The sequence below is a fragment of the Monodelphis domestica genome, chromosome 7, assembly GCF_027887165.1.
Source record: "Monodelphis domestica isolate mMonDom1 chromosome 7, mMonDom1.pri, whole genome shotgun sequence".
NCBI classification, from domain to species: Eukaryota; Metazoa; Chordata; class Mammalia; order Didelphimorphia; family Didelphidae; genus Monodelphis; species Monodelphis domestica.
The window spans coordinates 192,643,768-192,661,434 of NC_077233.1; the positions used below are offsets into that span (position 1 = coordinate 192,643,768).

Below are 17,667 nucleotides of genomic sequence, written 5' to 3' on the forward strand. Positions count from 1 at the left end.
TATCTCCAGATTAGGAGAAATTAAATATTCAATCTCAATCTCTCTTTGACAGAAGCTTCAACAGAAAAGAAGGGAAGAATATAGAATAAGGCATATGTTTATGAATATAATATGTACAGATGGGGATGGCTGTTTACTTATAATAACATAAAGAGTAAAAATCAGACTCTGGAGAGTGGAGAGAAGTTTGCCCGAGTAAAGTTCCTTAGGTTCTTGAATCTCATCAGCAGGGATGAGGTCCAGGGGCTTACCTCCTCTTTCCAAAAGCATAAAGGTTAACTTAGAAAGGGGGAAAAAAGAAATGTATAACTTGGAAAACTGAAACAGGTACCTCATAAAAAGTAGAGTTTAGAATCAGATGTAAAGACCATATGAAAAGAAGAGAAAGTATCTAGGTAAAAGAAATTAATGAGAGGTAGAAGAAACAAAGTTTTGTTTTTTAAAAAAAGCTAATGTACCATGAACTTTCAACTGTTGGAAAACCCTTATTTATATAATATGCCCAAATAATGGCATGGAATGGAATAACTAGGAGAGGATGCCAGACATTGTCCAAATATTCACAGGCAACCTCTGGAGCAGTGAGTTCTCCATTACAAGAGGTATTCAAATAGAGATTTTGATGAAATTTCTTATAACACTTGTAAAGTGGGTCCCTGCTTGAAGGCCCTTCCAAACTCTGAAACTGTGATATATGAGGAACATTTTTAATTATTTGCCTAAAGTTGGAAAAAATATTCTAAAATTATTGTTTGTGAGAGCAATTATAAGTACTAATACATTTCTCCAAATGCTTATCTAAAGACAAGGAATGAGATATTCATTTCTGCAGCCTAAGAACTTTCATTGAGTCAACTATTCTCAACCTTAATAAGAAGAAATGCTCAGAGTATTTTCTCTGGTCTCTTTTTATTCCTGTATATACCATACAAATATCCCTTCATGGAAATGGGGATGGTTAGCTTGGAGAAGCAAAAACTTAGATATGACAGTCGTTTCCTGTTACTTAGGAAAACCTTCCTAAAAATTAGAGCTATGCAAAGTGGGTTCTCCCACATTGAAGGTCTTCAAGTGGAGTCTGGATGACCTTTAGTCAGGATTGTAGAAGGGATAATATTTCTCAGGTAGAGATTGGACCAGATGGGTTCTGGGGTCCTTTTGCATTTTTTAGATGCTGTGATTCTGTGAAAATAATATATGGAGCTTTGCTTTTTGATTTTAAACTGGTCACAAATTCTACACATAGTAGAGTTTGATCTTTTTCACATAGCATTCTGGTGAAAAGGTAATAGCCTCTCACAGTTTGCTCCATGCTAAAAGGGTGCCCACACCATCCAATGACAATGTCCTCTGACAGTGATCTGTGACTTCAAGACAGAAGTAACCACTTTCTCTGAGGAAAGAGAAGGCTCTAAACATTCATGAAGATATGTGAAGACTCTATCAAAGATTTTCTTTGTTTATTGCTCATTTTCAGAGAAAACTGTAATAAAGGATGCCATTTGCTTTCCCAAAAGCCAGTTGTCTCTTTGTTGATTCTACAGAGAACTCATGATGCTAAATTTGTACCAATACAATCATCCCCACAGCAACAATCCAAGGTCATAAGTTTAAGATTATAATGTTTTTGCAGGATCAAGCAGAAGAACCTAAGCTATGTAAGAAATAGAGTCCTTATTCAAAACCGGAATAAAACTCTATCACAAACAGTCTGAAATGTATTTTTTTAGATTTTTCCTTGGGAAAGTAGATAAGTATTATTCTAAAAAATTTCCTTCCAATAGTAAAAAAAATCACTCCACTGAAAAAAGATAAATAAACCATAGTAACTTTAATACATATATACATATATATATATGGATATACATATATACATATATATATACATATATATATTGCTTATGGAAATAATTTCACTATCTTTCTCCAAATTGTCTATCAAATGATCCAAATTCTATTCAGATAATTCGTAGAATGATTTAAAAATTCAATGAAAAAACACTACATTAAACAATTAAATTTTTTTCTATGTATAATTCTGAAAGAATTTTAACAATCAGATTGTAAACTCAATCTAATAGTTTTTAAAAGTCAAGTTCTGACATTTTTGATTTATATACTATCCCTGATAATAAAGGTGACTAAGAATTTAGGTGCTGTTTTGATGGTAGAATGGACAGAAATGAATATAACTTGATACTCAGAAGTGTTGATGGTAGAAAAACTTCTTTTTTTAATCAGAAAACTAAGCAGCTATGACTCATACATCAGATGAGTGAGAATATAAACTACTTACCTTGTGCATTTGGTGTATTCCTTCCTGTGGAAAATCAGTGGGCCCCATTGTTGGCATTGGGTGCGGAACACTGGGTGGTCCAGGACTTGGTCCCATCATGCTGTGCACTGAACCTGGAGATGGCCCTGGCCCAGGACTGGGTCCAAGAATTGGTCCAGGAGAAGGTCCTGGCCCTGGTGAAGGTCCAGGGTGGGGCATTGCACCAGGATCTGTTGGCGTGGACATCTATTCTTTCTCCTCCAGTCAACTGAGAAGTACTAATTTGGGTAAAGAGGGGGAAAAAGATATGAAATTAGGATATATGTAGTATGACTAATAGTGGATAGTTTTGATAATGCTGGAGTATTTTCATCATCCTTTTGACAAACAATTCACAGAACTAACCTATCTGTGCCAGATATGTCAACAAATGTGATATATCCATCTGTCTTGGTCTTTTATAAAGGCTACTGGTAGAAAAATCAAATTCTAAATGATTTCTAGAAAGTAATGAATCCTCTAGGATACAAAAAATACTCCCTGGGGGAAAAATCAAATTTGACACATTAACAGAAAACTAAAAAGGTGATAAAATTAGTATTTTTTAATCTGGTCCTCAGAAGCTTCTATTTGACTCATAAGCCTTTGGACACAAGAGTCAGTTATTAAAACAAAAGAAAACAAAACAAAAATTACTCGAGCAATTCCCTTCCCCTTTTAGTCTATGAACATATTTACAAGAGTCATTAAAACTAAACGGGACCTGGCCATTACATTTTAAGACCATAAATAGGCAACATCAAACCAAAATCCATTTTTCACAAGTTTATGGGTATCTTAAAGTGTTACTAAAAGTTCCAGAATGGAACTTTTCCAGAAGGGAAACAAGGGGGAAAAAAGGTTGGCCCAATGTTATAGCTAGGGTTCCAAATGTAGAAATACCAGCCCAATCACAGTTATCTCTCTCAATTCTCCCTTTACCAAATCTGAAGAAGAATAAAAGAGTGGCTAAGAGAGAGTTCCTGTGACTGGCAAATGCCTGAAGAACTCATTCATAGTTTGTGTGGGTTTTGTTTGTTTTCAATTAAAGTAAGGGATCAGCCTCACAACCCTTCTTGGGTCCTACAAATGATGACAAGCCATCATCATTAGTGTGGAGCACAAGCTACCATGCTCCTCTGATATAATGCAGTAGAAGCAGTATCCTCAGGCCCATGTTAAGGCTGCCTTAGGCCAGTGAATGCTTTTTGTCAGTTTAGTAAATAAACTGCCTTGGATGTGGTCCAAGTTGGTCTTGCCTTATACTGAGTTGACTCTATATATAGACATTATAATAACATCTTGGAGACACATACTAGGACACACTGGGGCTATTCTCCACAGATTTATCACAAAATATTTTTAAAGGAGCAAATGGAGCATACTAGATTATGTAATCCACTCAGTATCCACACCTATTTAGTGACAAATCTAGGATTAGGTTCCTAAATTGCTGCCTTCTAGACCAGTGTTTCTTCCACTATATCACCATGGAGCAAAGGAGGAAGTGAAAAGTACAAACTGCCTGATCTGGGATGCTGCTTTGCTTCCCACTAAATCATAGAGGACATTTGGAGGTGTCATATTTGATTGAAGCTACTTGACTTTTGAAATTGAAAACCAAAGTGGAAAATATCTGAAATATTAGTATAATACATTCTTAGAAAATTTATTTTTTGTTTTTAAATATAAAAATGAATGCAGGGCACTTGATAAACTGGATGAAAGAATGGTATCAAAAGCTAAAAAGGTTGGAAGGAAGGGATAAGAAAAGACTGCTTTGGAATGAATAAAATTTGGAAATCACCAGAAAGTTTTGTTGCTAGAAAATAGGACTGATAAAACCACCAAAGTGGCTTTTAAAACAACAGGAGAGCCTAGAGAGTGAATTATAGCTCTGAAATCACTAGAGAGCCAACGTTTACTATTTATTCTATGTGATTAGCAAAACAAATGGAAATATCTTCTTTTGTAACCCTCCCCCACCCCACCCCCTCTCTCTCATACACTCTCACACACACAAATACACTTTTCTAGTCAGCATTTTTAATTTAGGAGGCTGACATCAATGGAGTGGTATTATAAGTTATACTGTTATTTCATGGACATCAGAAAACTAATATACTTTGAAGTGAATGAAAGGAAACTTTATTTCCTATGATAGTTTACCTAGAAATCTCTTTCAGTAGACATTACTAGTATAATCCAATGAATATGAAAAATATATAAGCTATAAACACTTGTTTCATTGGATTTTACTATGTCATCCCATAATACTTTCTGCTCATTGTAACACTCCCATTTTAGAGTCTTCATGGATTTTGTAAATATTAATATAGAGAGCATAGTTTAAAAAAACTCATGATGATTTTTATTGGACCAACAACTAAAATTTTGACAGGAAAACTTAGAAGGCAAATCAAGAATTATAAGCATACAAATAGCCCCTAAAAATTGAAGCATATCATATAAGATGAAAAAAGGCAGAAGGCATCAGATTGCTACTAAAATCAAATTATTTTATAGTCTTTATATAACTCACTCTCAAAGAATTTGGAGCAGTTTTAAAACTTCAGTTAATCCTCAGTCCATCTCCAAGATCATTATCTCAAGTGATAGAGCAGGACCCTATCCTATCATTGGCATAGTAGAAAAAGCATTGGATTTCAAGGCAAAAGACTTGAGCTGGAATCCCAGTTCTGTCACTTATTAGCTGTAGGAATCTGGGCAGGTTGCTTATTCCTCTCAATCTTAGTTCCCTCCTCTATAAATGTAAAATCGATAAAATGTAGATTTGTACAAAATGGCTTTCTGGTTTTAACGTGACTCTAGCCAGAGCTATTCTTTAATTACTTTTCAACCACCTTTAAAGAGGAAAATGAGTGAAATAAATTATTAACCACACTCTAGACAGATAAACTCAGACATAGGTTAAAAGGGCATCAAAGACTGGAACCTAGCATGAGTTCACTCTTCTAAGCAATGACTCAATTCCCTTACACAGCTTTTCAGTTATCTTTGAGACAATGTAGTTGCAGAACTAGATGATTCCGAAGATGTTAATCAACACAGAACTTTTTTTTTCATTCTCTTGTCTAAAAACACCTTCCTACTTCCACCCACCCACTTCATTTTGTTTTCTATTTAGTAGTCTACATGAGTTTATTGGTAATTCAACTAATAAGTGATATCTCAAAATCTCTTTTTCTCTGTCTCCCATATACACATTGACACACATGTACAATATTATTCTTATAGGAAAGGAAAACAAGTTAAGAAATATGTAGAACGAAACAGAGATTTGACATAACAAAGACTATTTTTTACTTAGAAAAAATTGTCTATGCCAAAGTTAAATTACTATGACTGCTCAAGCTGTATCTTGATGTAAAAGACTATTCATTGGGCATTATGATTTGGCCCATTCCACATTATGATATATTAATTATTTAAAGCTAAAGTTTTCAAATATTTTCATTAACATTCCCCAAAATACAAATTCATTCTTTTGTAATTCATATCTGTTCTCATTGTGGAAAAATCTACAAACTTGATTAAGCTACAAGATACCTAAGGATTTTGAATTAACAAAACTTTGTGAACTATTATTAACTTTCTTTAGGGAAATTTGTGAGATCATGAATCATTGCTGACCCTTCAAATAGTGTATTGGGATGACATCCATTCCTGAATGAGAGGTAGTGATGTGTATCTCTGAAGTTGTGCTAATCCAAGCAAAAGATAACAAACCACCTAAGGGCTAATTATTGGGGCATCTAGTGGTAGGATGTTTGGAATACTGGGCCTGGAGGCAGGAGGACTCATCTTCTTGAGTTCAAATATGTTAACTCGGACACTAGCTATGTGACCCTGGACAAATCACTTAATCCTGTTTGCCTCAGTTGCCTCCTCTGTAAAATAAGCAGGAGAAGGAATTAGCAAACCAAATTCAGTATCTTTACCAAGAAAAACCTAAATAGGGTCACAAAGAGTTGGACAGGACTGAACAACAACAAAGGGGTTAATTATCACCCCCACCCCCGTGTTTTAGCACTATCTCAAAAAGAATATTGTTAAAAACCAAGATTTATCTTCTTGGTGATATCTACAATGCAATTCATACTCTTCCAACAGGAGGATCTCTTGAAAACCAAATCCAGGAGGGGAAAAAAAAGGGAAGTTTGGAATAAGGCATTTAAAAAAGTACCTTGAGTACTAGAAAAAGACACAATTAAACAAGGCACTGTTTAGTAGAGTATGCCCCTCTATAACAAAGCTCATGCCCCCTCTGTCATTCTTAAGAGATACTTATCAAATTTTGAACATCCTAATACTACTGAAATTGGATTGGCTTAGAGTTCTTGCACAATGGGAGGAAAGTACAATAAATAGTTGCACAGAAGATTAAACTCATTTGTAATATCTCATGTGTTAATCACCTGAATTCAAACATGCCCTTTAGAAAATATGTTAAAGCTTTTGGGGACATATTTATTTAAAATTTATTTAGATTACTTGCCCCTCAAAAAGGCACTAGTTACATCTCTGTGTGCAGTAAGAAGCTTATAAGTGTACATTAAACATGTGTACAGTGATTTAAAAAAAAAACAAGGCTTTTCCCCCTAATGAGATATTAATTGCTGAATTTGTAAAAATCTATTACTCTATGCAAAATGAACTTATGATAGAAATGACAGGCACTATTTTCATGTCTTTCTCTTATAATTGACAAAGTCAAACTAATTTGTCAACCTATTAATTTTATCAGTGTTAATGGAATAAGATCTAATCACTTTTATACTTGGACTATTTCTCTGGTCTTCTAACTGGTATTCCTGCTTGCAGTAACTTTTCCCCCGTCCATCTATTCTTCCACATAATTTTTGGGCATCTTTCCTTTAAGAAGATTCCTGGGAAGTCTAACCAAACACTGCCCTTTTTTTTTGGTCACTGGTGCCACAGTACTCCTAGAAAAATATCAATGGAGCCCCAATCTTGATTAGGTAAATGATAAATTTCTTAGTCTGTCATTTTCCCTTTAAAGTCTTTCTCTGGGTCCCTCATCAGGGCCTGGAGGTGAACCTGGATTCTCAAAAGTTATAACAGCAATAATGCAAGTCTGTCTCTAAAAATTACAAATATAGGTTTAATATCTGCTATCATTAGCATAATGGACCTTTGTCAGTTCCAAAAGGTTCATCACCCCCACATAATTTTGGGAGTTGGGCCAAAGAAACTCATGATAAAAACCATTTAAAAAAGAATAGAGGACTTATCATTAATAGATGAAATAATCAAACCCAAGATCAAATATTTTTGAAGTGTGGAAAAAATATTATTAAAGATTATTCTATCTCCCCCACCCCATTTAAGAGGTTAAATGACTATGTTATATATAGAAAATGCTAAATTTTGAATTGATAGGTCAACAAGTAATTAAGTGCTTCCTTATGTGCCAGGCACTATTCTAGGCCCAGAATTAGCAAGGACCTTACATGAATACTCGATGAAAGAGTAATGGTAAGAACATATTGTAGGATCTCATGAGGCTCCTCGGTTTGTAAGAAAATTAAATAAGGTGGACTTTAAGGACAATACTGAGAGTACCCCATAAAGTGTTTTCAGAGCATAGTTTTTAATAAGTCAGCACTAATCATTATCTTCTATTGAGAATTCACAAATACAAAAAACACCATCTAGATGTAAACAGATGCAGTTTCAGGTAGAAAATGCTCTATATCTAACTGTCAGAGTACAAACCAAAGTATTAAATCATTCTTCTAGAAGTTAGAAGAAAGAAGCTATTAAATTAAAAACAGTAAGTTAGTAAAAGTCTGTTCCTGAATTAAATGAGAAATGATAAGATATTGTTAAAAAAATATCTTTGAGGCAACTAGGTTGCAGAATGGATAAAGCTCCAGGTGTGACCCTGGGCAAGTCACTTCCCTGATTGCCTAGCCTTTGACTCTTCTATTTTAGAACTGATAATAAGTGTTTTTAAAAAATAATCTTCATTATTAGTAATGCTTTCATTTCTATGAGTGGATTGGTTCATTTATCAATTTGCAAAAAGACCAGCCCATTTTCAAAGAGATCAGTTATATTAACGTGTTAGCAACTGTCCTAGTAGTACAGAATGGTTGTTTCAATTTGATGCTGAACTGTGCATTTTATACTTGATATTGAAAAGAAACCTGCCCCAGTTTTACTCCCTCATAGTAAAGGTATGAAAAAAGATACAGAAGAAAATTATGAGATACTTTGTTAGCATGAGGCAAAGGGGTGCATTAAAGTTAATGGAAAAAAAAACCCAACAGTCCACATTAAGCCTACATGGCATACTAATGTATCTTAAAATCCAAAAAGTCTAGTTATATCACTTATTTGAAAATCTTACTCAGTAAGAAGCATATGTCAATGGGATCTTTTATCACAAATTCCAAATTATAATATGGATTAAGGAGTCTTTATATGCCAATCCAGTCAACCTAGCACACTTGATCCCTATTTTCTTCACTGCTACTCTGTTATCCTCAGTGTTATCTGATTTCTTTTCTACTGAAATGAACTGGTTGACAAATGTCTTTATATCTTTATCTTAAAAACTTTTATTGTTTAAAAGCTTTCCATAATGTACCTTAAGCTCTTTAGAGGAAAAGGTCATATATTAACATGGGAAAATAATAAAAATATAATAGAAGCAAAACAGTTGTAACATTTTCAAATATCTACTTACATGGCTACATTTAACCTGATGGTAGATATCTTAGGTGAATGCATTTGCTATTCTTCATTGTCTAGCAGAACCAATACTTCCCCTGCAAAACTTAGGTCAATAAATGAACAAAACCCTCTAAGGAAAAATACAAAAATACACTAGGCCTTTCCTGATAGAGTACTAAATTAACTTACCACCAAGGCTGCATTTGGAATACATTAGTAGTAAATTATATGTACCATCTGTACTTTCCACTCTCAACTATATAAAGAGTACAGATTTTTAGTAAAGTACATGAATTTACCAACTAGCAAGAGATTAAATTTCTATACAAAAAACTTTTTCAAAGAGAAGTTGTCTTGTCCTTTTTGGGTCAAAATTACTCTATTTATAAAAATATACCATATTTAATGGAAAAGGAGTAGAGATAGCAATTTAGTAATGAATTACTGAAAAGAAAAAAACAGAAAAACAAAAGATCTACAAATAAAGTTCTTCCCCTTAGGGGAAGAATCTTCACTCTTTAGAGAGGAGAGAAAATCTACTATGAGGAAATATAACTTCCATGGATAGTAAAGGTCCTAAGACCATTCATTTTAATCAACTAATTGCCTTGGACTTTTAAACATTATATTTACCAAGCATACAGAGATTTAAAACTACTAGTAGTTAAGTCATATCTCAACATCAAGTGATTTTCTTTCCTTGTAGTTGCTTGTGCTGGGAAGTAATTTTAATAGTATATTTGTGATAATTCAACCATTTTCATAGCAACATGGCAAGATGTCACAAATAGTGATTTATTCTTTCTCTAAAATATTAATAAGTCACTGCCCTGGACATGTATAAGAAGTTAAGAGCTCTATACATGCAAACATCTTCAAAAAGAACTGAAAGAATCTACAAATTCAGGACCATATCACTTTTATAGCTTAAGTTTTCTTTTTTATAATCTTATTCCATAAAGGAGCAAGGAAGGTCTCAGAAGAAAATACAGTAACATTATAACGGATTCAGAATGATAACAAAGTAATAGAAGACTATGAAACAGGAATGGTAATATTAAATAAAGTTCTGATTTCAAATATGAAGCCAAAAAAAGTTTTGAATCAATATCTACAAATGTGCTTTCTCCCCCTCTTTTATGCCCTTTCAGGAATATATTAATGATAATTCCTGAAATAATCTAAACTGCTCCCTGGAACAGATTTTCCTTGTCAATCAAAAGCCTCAGGTGTTGGTCAAAGTACTTTTCAGACTTGACAAGAAATGCTCACAAACCATTTTAGAAATGAACAAAGAGAGATAGATCTAAGGCTGCTTTGAACACTCTGGTGGTGCATATTTTCTATGAAACACCACCGTGATGCTGGTCTTGAAGCTGGGACATAACTCATGAGAGAAATACTGCATTTAATGAAGCATTCCCCACTCACCTCTGCCAGCTTCTTCAGTGTCATATGATAGGTTTAGCTCTGACTTTATTTTAAAATGTTCATTACTATGGTCTTTCCAGCTGATGCCTCTGACAAGGCAGATGGATTTTATGTTCTAATAGATTCTTTTCATTCTCTCACAATTCTGATATGTATTACATGAACATAAAAACTTGTCTTTAATCCCCCTCCAGCGGGGCACTTTGGAGTGACAAAGAGGAAAGAAGGAAGAAAGTCCGGGAGGAATAATAGAGCAATTAGGTTCCCAAAGAGAAAGTGTGCCTTAATTTGCATGAGAATGCTCCAAGTCACACAACCAAAACTGCCACACCTCTTAACATATAACCCAGTGGACTAGAAGGTGGCTGGGAAGTTTAACGCTGACATTCAGCTGACAGACAGGGGGGAACAATATTTTTGAAAGGATATTCAGCAAATATAGCAAACACTTAATAAAGCTTTGTTAAATTTGCTAAACTGAAAAAGCCTGGCTGTCAACAGTTTCAGATTTAAGGTCATTGCTCAAGAAAATGTTTACTCTTTCAGTTAGGATAGGTAGTCCTTGCAACAACTGACTCTGTTCTCACAGGCAAACATCAAATCACTAACAGAAATCTTTTAAAATGGAAACCTTTAAGGATTTAACTCTGTTGTTGGTAAATAAAGCTCGAAAGTCTAATTTAGGGTATTCACTGAAAAAAACAATAAATCTCTTTTTTTATTTTTCAACTTTTTCTTATATTTGCCCACTAGTTTTTGTGGTTAAGAGAAAAAGGCAACAGGATAACTTGGGACCCCGATACCATTGATCCATAAAATAAAAACCTAGACCTTTAAGCAAGAAGAAAGACAAGCAAAACCACTTCAAAACTCTGCTAAAAAGTTATGTAAACAAAGGAGGGGGAGGAACGACACTGCTTGAGTTTTGCACCCATTTGCTATTAAAGTTACATAACCTACGGTACCCACATTCGAAAAGGAAAGAGCTCCACACAGTACTGCACTGTATCTCCTCCTCCTCTTTCACCCTGGTAGCTGCTCAGAAAAAAATCAAAATGCTTGGAAGACAAATTGGGCAGCTTTAAATATTTATTTTATTCCTAGAGTAAATCCTGCGAGAGTTTGAGGCGTCTTTAGGCCCGAAGTTTGAATCTACAACAACCCTGGGGCAAAGCAATCCATAAATGTACAAACGCTAGGAGACGAGACTGACAAGCAGCCGCAGCAATCGCATTGAGCAGAGCCATATTTTCTTCCTCTTTTCCTCTTGTTGCAAAGTTTTCCACCTAATCGATTCGACCAGAAGCAAGCCCATTTCCTTGCCTTACTTAGCAGAGGGGTGGGGAAGAAGCAGAGGAGGAGGAAGAGTGAAAGGAGAACAACCTCTCCCAATCTCTGAGATGTTTGGCGCAGGCAGGCAGACAGACGGACACATAGACCGACACATAGACCCCTTACCTGGAGGGAGGAGCAGAACACAAAGCAAAGCCGACGTGCTGAAGTGCAAGGCTGTAGTTATTGTCGGAGCCAGCCCGGCCGGTGGAGAGCATATTTCCTGAGAGTGCTAGGCCTGGCTCTCCCCAGCTTCTTCTTCCCTCCCTCTCATCATGTCATACCGATCAAACATGTCTGTGTGTGCGTGTGTGTGCGTGTGTGTTTCGCTGCGGTGACTTCCTGATTCTCCGCGGATTTCACACACACACACTCAAACACACACCACCACCACCACCACTACCACCATCCTGCACCACCAAACCTCGTCTCTTCCTCTCCAGGCACTAGCTGGAGAGGGAGGAAGAGGAGGAGGAAGAGAAGGAGAAGGAGGAGGGAGGCCGCTTTTCTACTGCTACTCCCGACTGGCGCGCGCGCACACACACACACATACACACACACACACAACGCACGCGCGCGTACACACACACACATACACACATACACAGGCCAACCCAGAGCAAACTAACACTAGCTACAAATCACCCCCCCTCCCACCTCCTGCCGCCGGCCCTCCGCCCGCTTTCTCCCGCCCCCACCACCTTAGTTATCTACCCTGCCAAACTTTTTTGCCTAAGATCTTTCTCAACTTCCCTCTCGGGGACTGTATACCCCAGACCTCCTCCCCATCCCTCAAAACAACAGAAGGAAGTTCCATGCCGCCCCCAACCCTGCTTTCCAACCGCCTAAAAAAAAAGAAAAAGAAAAAGAAAGAAACCGAAAACAGGAGCACCAGAGTCTTCACCATCTCATCTAGGCAGTTGCACACTGGCTACAACCAAGAAAAAGCTAGGGGGAAAACACAAGAGGCGATTTCTCCGCGGTTACCGGAAATAAACGAAGTCTTTGGGCCGGGAACCGTTTAATGCACGGAGCGATCCATTTATCTTCCAGATGTAGTCAGACATATATAGATGCGATGGATGAGAGGCACCCGGCATGCCCAAACGTCCAGCCCCGCTGCTCTGCACTTGGGAGGGGGCGGCGGCGGCCCGGGTAGAGGACCGAGCCAAGTCAGGGACAAGCTGGACTGGCTATTTGGGGAAGTGAATCGCGACACCTTTGCAGTTCGCGTGACTGTGTTTTGCAAGGCAACCAGAAGGAGGAGATTAGAACTGGGAGGGGAGGGGGGGGGACGAAGATGAGGGGAGAAGGAAGAGGGGAAAGGAGGGGGCAGAACCCAAACCAGATTTGATCAGAACCAAAGAAAACTAAAAGACGAGGAACGAGAAGAGGAATCAGTGGTCAAGAGACTCTGGACCCTCTATTCCCAAACAGCAGCTTTCTCCCCCTCCTCCACCTTTAAGCCTTGCACTTGCGTGTATCTGTGTGTGTATGTGTATATGTGTGTGTGTGTGCGCGCGCGCGCGCGTGTGTGCAATGTTAGTGACAGTCAGACAGGGAGATTATCCGGATCATGGCCTCCTTGGCTCGGCTGGTTAATGCAGCCGCCGCTGTTGCAGCAGCCACTCACTCTTAACGAGCTCCATTTCTCCCCTTCTCACTCACTTGATTTCCCCATCCCACCAGCACCCCTGCCGCTGACCCTGAAAGGGATAGCTCGCGGCACCCTCAGCTTCCACTGCCCTAGAAAAAAAGGTGGGGGGGGGAGTGCAACCAAACCTTCTCCTCCCCCCCCCCCACCCCTCTGTCCTCCTTCTCTTCTTCGTCGTCGTAGTCCTCCTCTCCCCACCTCCACCCGCCCAGCTTCGGAGCTCCGGCCGGACACACTCAACTTCAGCATTCAACACTCGGTGGCGGCCGTAGCGGCGCCCGCAGCCGGGGCACCCAAGCAGTTGCTGCTGCCGCCCCATGCATGCCCCCTCCAGACACATGCACCAAACGATCCTCCGTTGCTCCTGCCAGGCAGGCACTGGGGTGGGCACTCGCTGGTACACAGAGAAGATAGGGGGAAGGAGAGCACCGGGTGCTATTCTGCAACCCTCTGTTCAACCCTCCTCTCCACCTACCCCCACATACCATACAAGTCCACCGGTCTGTCACCGTTGGAAGAAAGGGGGGAAAGGTAAAGGCACTTGAGTTCAACATACCAGCCAGGTCCCTGCCGCCGCTGTTTGCTGCTTCCGCAGCCGCCGCTGCCCACCTCCACCGCCGCCACCGCCGTCGCCACAGCGGAGCTGAGCCTCGGCTTCTCGGACTGTTGCTTGCTTTCGATCTATTTCTGTCCCCTCCGCTGCCCGAGCTCTTGAAACAAGTCCCTGGGAGAAAGCAGCCAGGAGCTACCGGTGCTCTATGACAAGCTTTTGATTTTGCTCTCTCCTCCCCCTCCAACTGTTACTATGATGATTTCTTATTATGAACTGTCGGGTTTCCATCCTCCCTCCTTCTTTCTCCTCCTTTCCTTCCCTCCCCTCCAAGGGTTTTAAGGGGGAAAAATGCAACCTTGCCCATCTATGTGCGTAGTCGTGTGTGTGTGTGTGTGTGTGTGTGTGTGTGTGTGTGTGTGTGTGTGTGTGTTTGTTTTGCAACCTTGAGTTGGCTGCGCATCGGTGACTTGGTAGCCAGGTACAGGATTGTGTGTCTGGTTTTTGTTCTTGTCCCCATTAAGTAGTCATGATTACTGTTATTATTAGAACCCAATTCTCTTGGAAACTTTCCCTCCTCCCCTCTTCTACAACCACCTAGGTGTTGTGTAGTCTGTTCCTTATTCACCTGAGACCGGGGAGGAATGCTGTTGTTTTGTTTGTTTAGCTGTTCCCTCGCTTCTTCGCTTGTTTTGGTCTCTGTGCATGTACAATCAATAATAATTATGAAAATATTGAATAAATCCTGGTGAAGGCTGAGTGTGCACTGGAGGTGGTTGTGCGACAGCAGCTGCGGCAGGAGTAGGGGTGGGGGGTGGGGATGGGGAGAAGGGAGTTGTAAGTTATATTTACCTTGCTTGTGAAGAGTATGCTGGATGGATCTTCTCCCTCTCTGAGTCACCCAGAGTACAGAAACAGAGGTAGAGAGAGGACTAGATTATGAATATGACTTCATTGATGACAGCCTTCCCCTCCTCTTCCTAAACTCGGGCCCCTCCTCCTTACTCTTCTCTAGGCCCACCTCCCTGACGCTTAGAGGCTCCGGAAGCCGTGCTCCAGTTGGCTGAGCGCTGCGAAAATTCCTGCCCACTCTGCTGGGGTTGGTGGGCCTGCGCTGTCACTCGGTCCCCTTAACTACTCCGGGAGCAAGGGGAGGAGGGGGTGATGGTGTGGAAGAATGTGGCTTGAGAGACAGCTCTACTGTATGCGCGTATGCATGTGTGCCTGAAAAGCCTCCAGCCCTCGCTCCCTGTTTGTACATGGAACCACAGAAACTGCGCAGGACAGACCAAGCCTGTCTGAGTTGGCTTGTGGATGTGCGTGGTTTACTGTTGGCTTTTTCAACGACTGGGTTGTTGGTTGTTGTTGTTTTCCCCTCTTTCCCAGCCTTAAAATTTTTTCTCCCCCCTCCCCCGCCCCCAACGTCGTGTTGCTTTGGGAAGAAGGTGCTGGAGGCATACAGAACGGGAGGGTAGTAGTAGTAATAGCTCGTAGTAGTTTGGAGGGTATGGGAAGAAATTGCTGGAATTTAACTGTGCCAGCGATTGTCAGGTCGAGTCTGCAAAAGAGGGGTGGGGTGGGGGTAGGGGGGAGGAGACAGATTCGGAGTTGCACCAAAGGCTGGTTGTTACAAGGAGGGGATGGCTATTGTCAAGGCTGCAGAAACTTCCTCCCTCGCCCCCCCCCCCCTCCCCCGAACTATAATTATAAATCTGCCTTTTTCCGGGAAGGGAGGAGGGTACAAAGAACGTTGCAATCAAACCTGACTCTCCTTCCATTGAGTTGCTCCCTTCCAAATGTCACTGATCCCTCAAAGCTGCAGTCAGGCTATGAAGCTTACGGAGAAATAGGGACACCTCTGTTTACTCTGAGAACGGGAGACTGCTATCTGGCCTTTCTTCACCTTTAATCTATATGTAAAAAAGTAATAAATTAAAAAATACACTTCTTTTGGAGAGGAAGGGGAAATAGGGAGTTGGGTTATTGAATCTGGTTTTGGTGAAAGCAAGGAAGTAAATCTGGTAAACTGCACTCATATTAATCTCCATGTCTTCCTTCCTACACCTAGAGGCAATTAAGATTTCAAACTAAATGCTCCTGGCACTGAGAGAGAGAGAGAGAGAGAGAGAGAGAGAGAGAGAGAGAGAGAGAGAGAGAGAGAGAGAGAGAGAGAGAGAGAGAGCTTTGCTTATTAGTGTTCCTTGAAATACAAGCACCCTAGGCCCTACCAGGCAGTCAATATTTGCTGAGAGAAATATTTTTATGAACTGTGAAAGAACATGTTGGAAGATTTTAAGTCAGCCGTCTGTTATTTTAGCCTTAGATTAATGTAGGTGTTTGCCTCTAAAAATTAAAACTGTTCCTATATGCTAGAGTTATGAAAAGTTTGATTTATCCCTTATTTTGCCATGTAATGGCCTAAATTAGTCATTGAAAGTGCATTGTGACTATTTTATGGAGAGTTTTTCCCCTAGAGTAAAATCCTATTTTAAGAGGTATTTTACTGTTACAAAATTGACTGTATTTGAGCAACAGTGTCTGAAATGTGGTTCTTGTAGTTGGCTTAAAAAACCAGCTGGAGAAGTTAAGGACCTGAAGCAATAGGAAGAAAACAGAATGCTCCATATGGTCATTAAGTGACAGGTATTGTTTACATTGCTGATCCATTGCTGGCCAAATTAGAATCTGTAATGGCATAATTATAATGCTAGGGATACAATGTTAATTGTCACTGACACTATAGTTTCCCCAGGTCTTATTACTTGATCACCAACTTTAGCATCATTTCCAAGGCATTAAAAAATGACAAAGGACAATAGTACAAAGAGAATCAATTAAAATAGTAAGTCTCAGTCTATCCAGTAAAATAACTGGTTTTTCTGCCTGAGGACATGCCAATATAACTATTAACCATAGAATCGAAAACAAGAGACATTGAGCAAAACTAGGTACATAGTAAAGTACAATAAAACGTATTTAACTGCTTAATAAATTTCAGCTAATAATAAGGCCAAATTATTGGTTCTCCATAACTAGATTTTAATTTAATGATGATTCTTGTTATAATGGATAACATTTAATCTCAAGACAACCATATTTTCCAACATTTATTCATGAAAGACTGCAGCTTCTTAGAAAAATAAAGAGCCCTTGTTTCCTTTGCCCTCTCCATTACAGTTATGGCCATTTTCATAGAGAAACAAGTACTTTAGCAAAACACTTTGGAAGAAGACTTTGCATTACTTCTGGCATTTTTTCAGTTAGGTGCTGAGTATTCAATGACTAAAATATAAAACAGTTCTTTCATATGTGTACATATACCTATATGACTAGATATAGGCACAAATATACACATGTATATACCTATATGTATATATACATGTAAATATGTATATTTACATATGCATGTTATATATATATGAGATATATCATATATATAAATAATTCATATACCTTTCCAGACTTGTTTAATTTATTTTTCTTTATACTTTACATTCTAGCCAAATGGGACTAACTGCTATTCCCTGAACTGTGCATTTCATTTCCTACCTATGTATCTTTGCACAGGCCCAGAAGGTATTCTCTCCTCATTTTAGACTCTTGGAATACTTCACTTCCTTCAAAGCTTTGTTCAAGTGCCCCTCCTTAAAGGAAGCCTCTTAT

At 38.9% G+C, this 17,667-nt stretch overlaps 1 protein-coding gene across 8 annotated transcripts in view; it reads right to left on the bottom strand.

Moving 5' to 3' along the window:
* The window catches only part of SMARCA2 (SWI/SNF related, matrix associated, actin dependent regulator of chromatin, subfamily a, member 2), a 208,252-nt gene extending 193,241 nt beyond the window's left edge, over nt 1-15,011 (bottom strand). For 2 of the 8 annotated variants that reach the window (XM_056806218.1, XM_007498585.3), the window contains exons 1-3: nt 14,857-15,011; nt 14,011-14,178; nt 2,297-2,553 (exon numbers count right to left, since the gene is read on the bottom strand). In XM_056806218.1, the coding sequence (XP_056662196.1) occupies nt 2,297-2,521 (225 nt within the window). In that variant the 5' untranslated portion in view covers nt 2,522-2,553; nt 14,011-14,178; nt 14,857-15,011. Of the gene's footprint in view, nt 1-2,296; nt 2,554-11,926; nt 12,479-12,787; nt 13,313-14,010; nt 14,768-14,856 lie in introns of those variants that run through there. The other 6 variants (XM_056806219.1, XM_007498587.3, XM_007498586.3 and 3 more) reach the window with 5 other exon arrangements.
* Nucleotides 15,012-17,667: the final 2,656 nt, after the last annotated feature.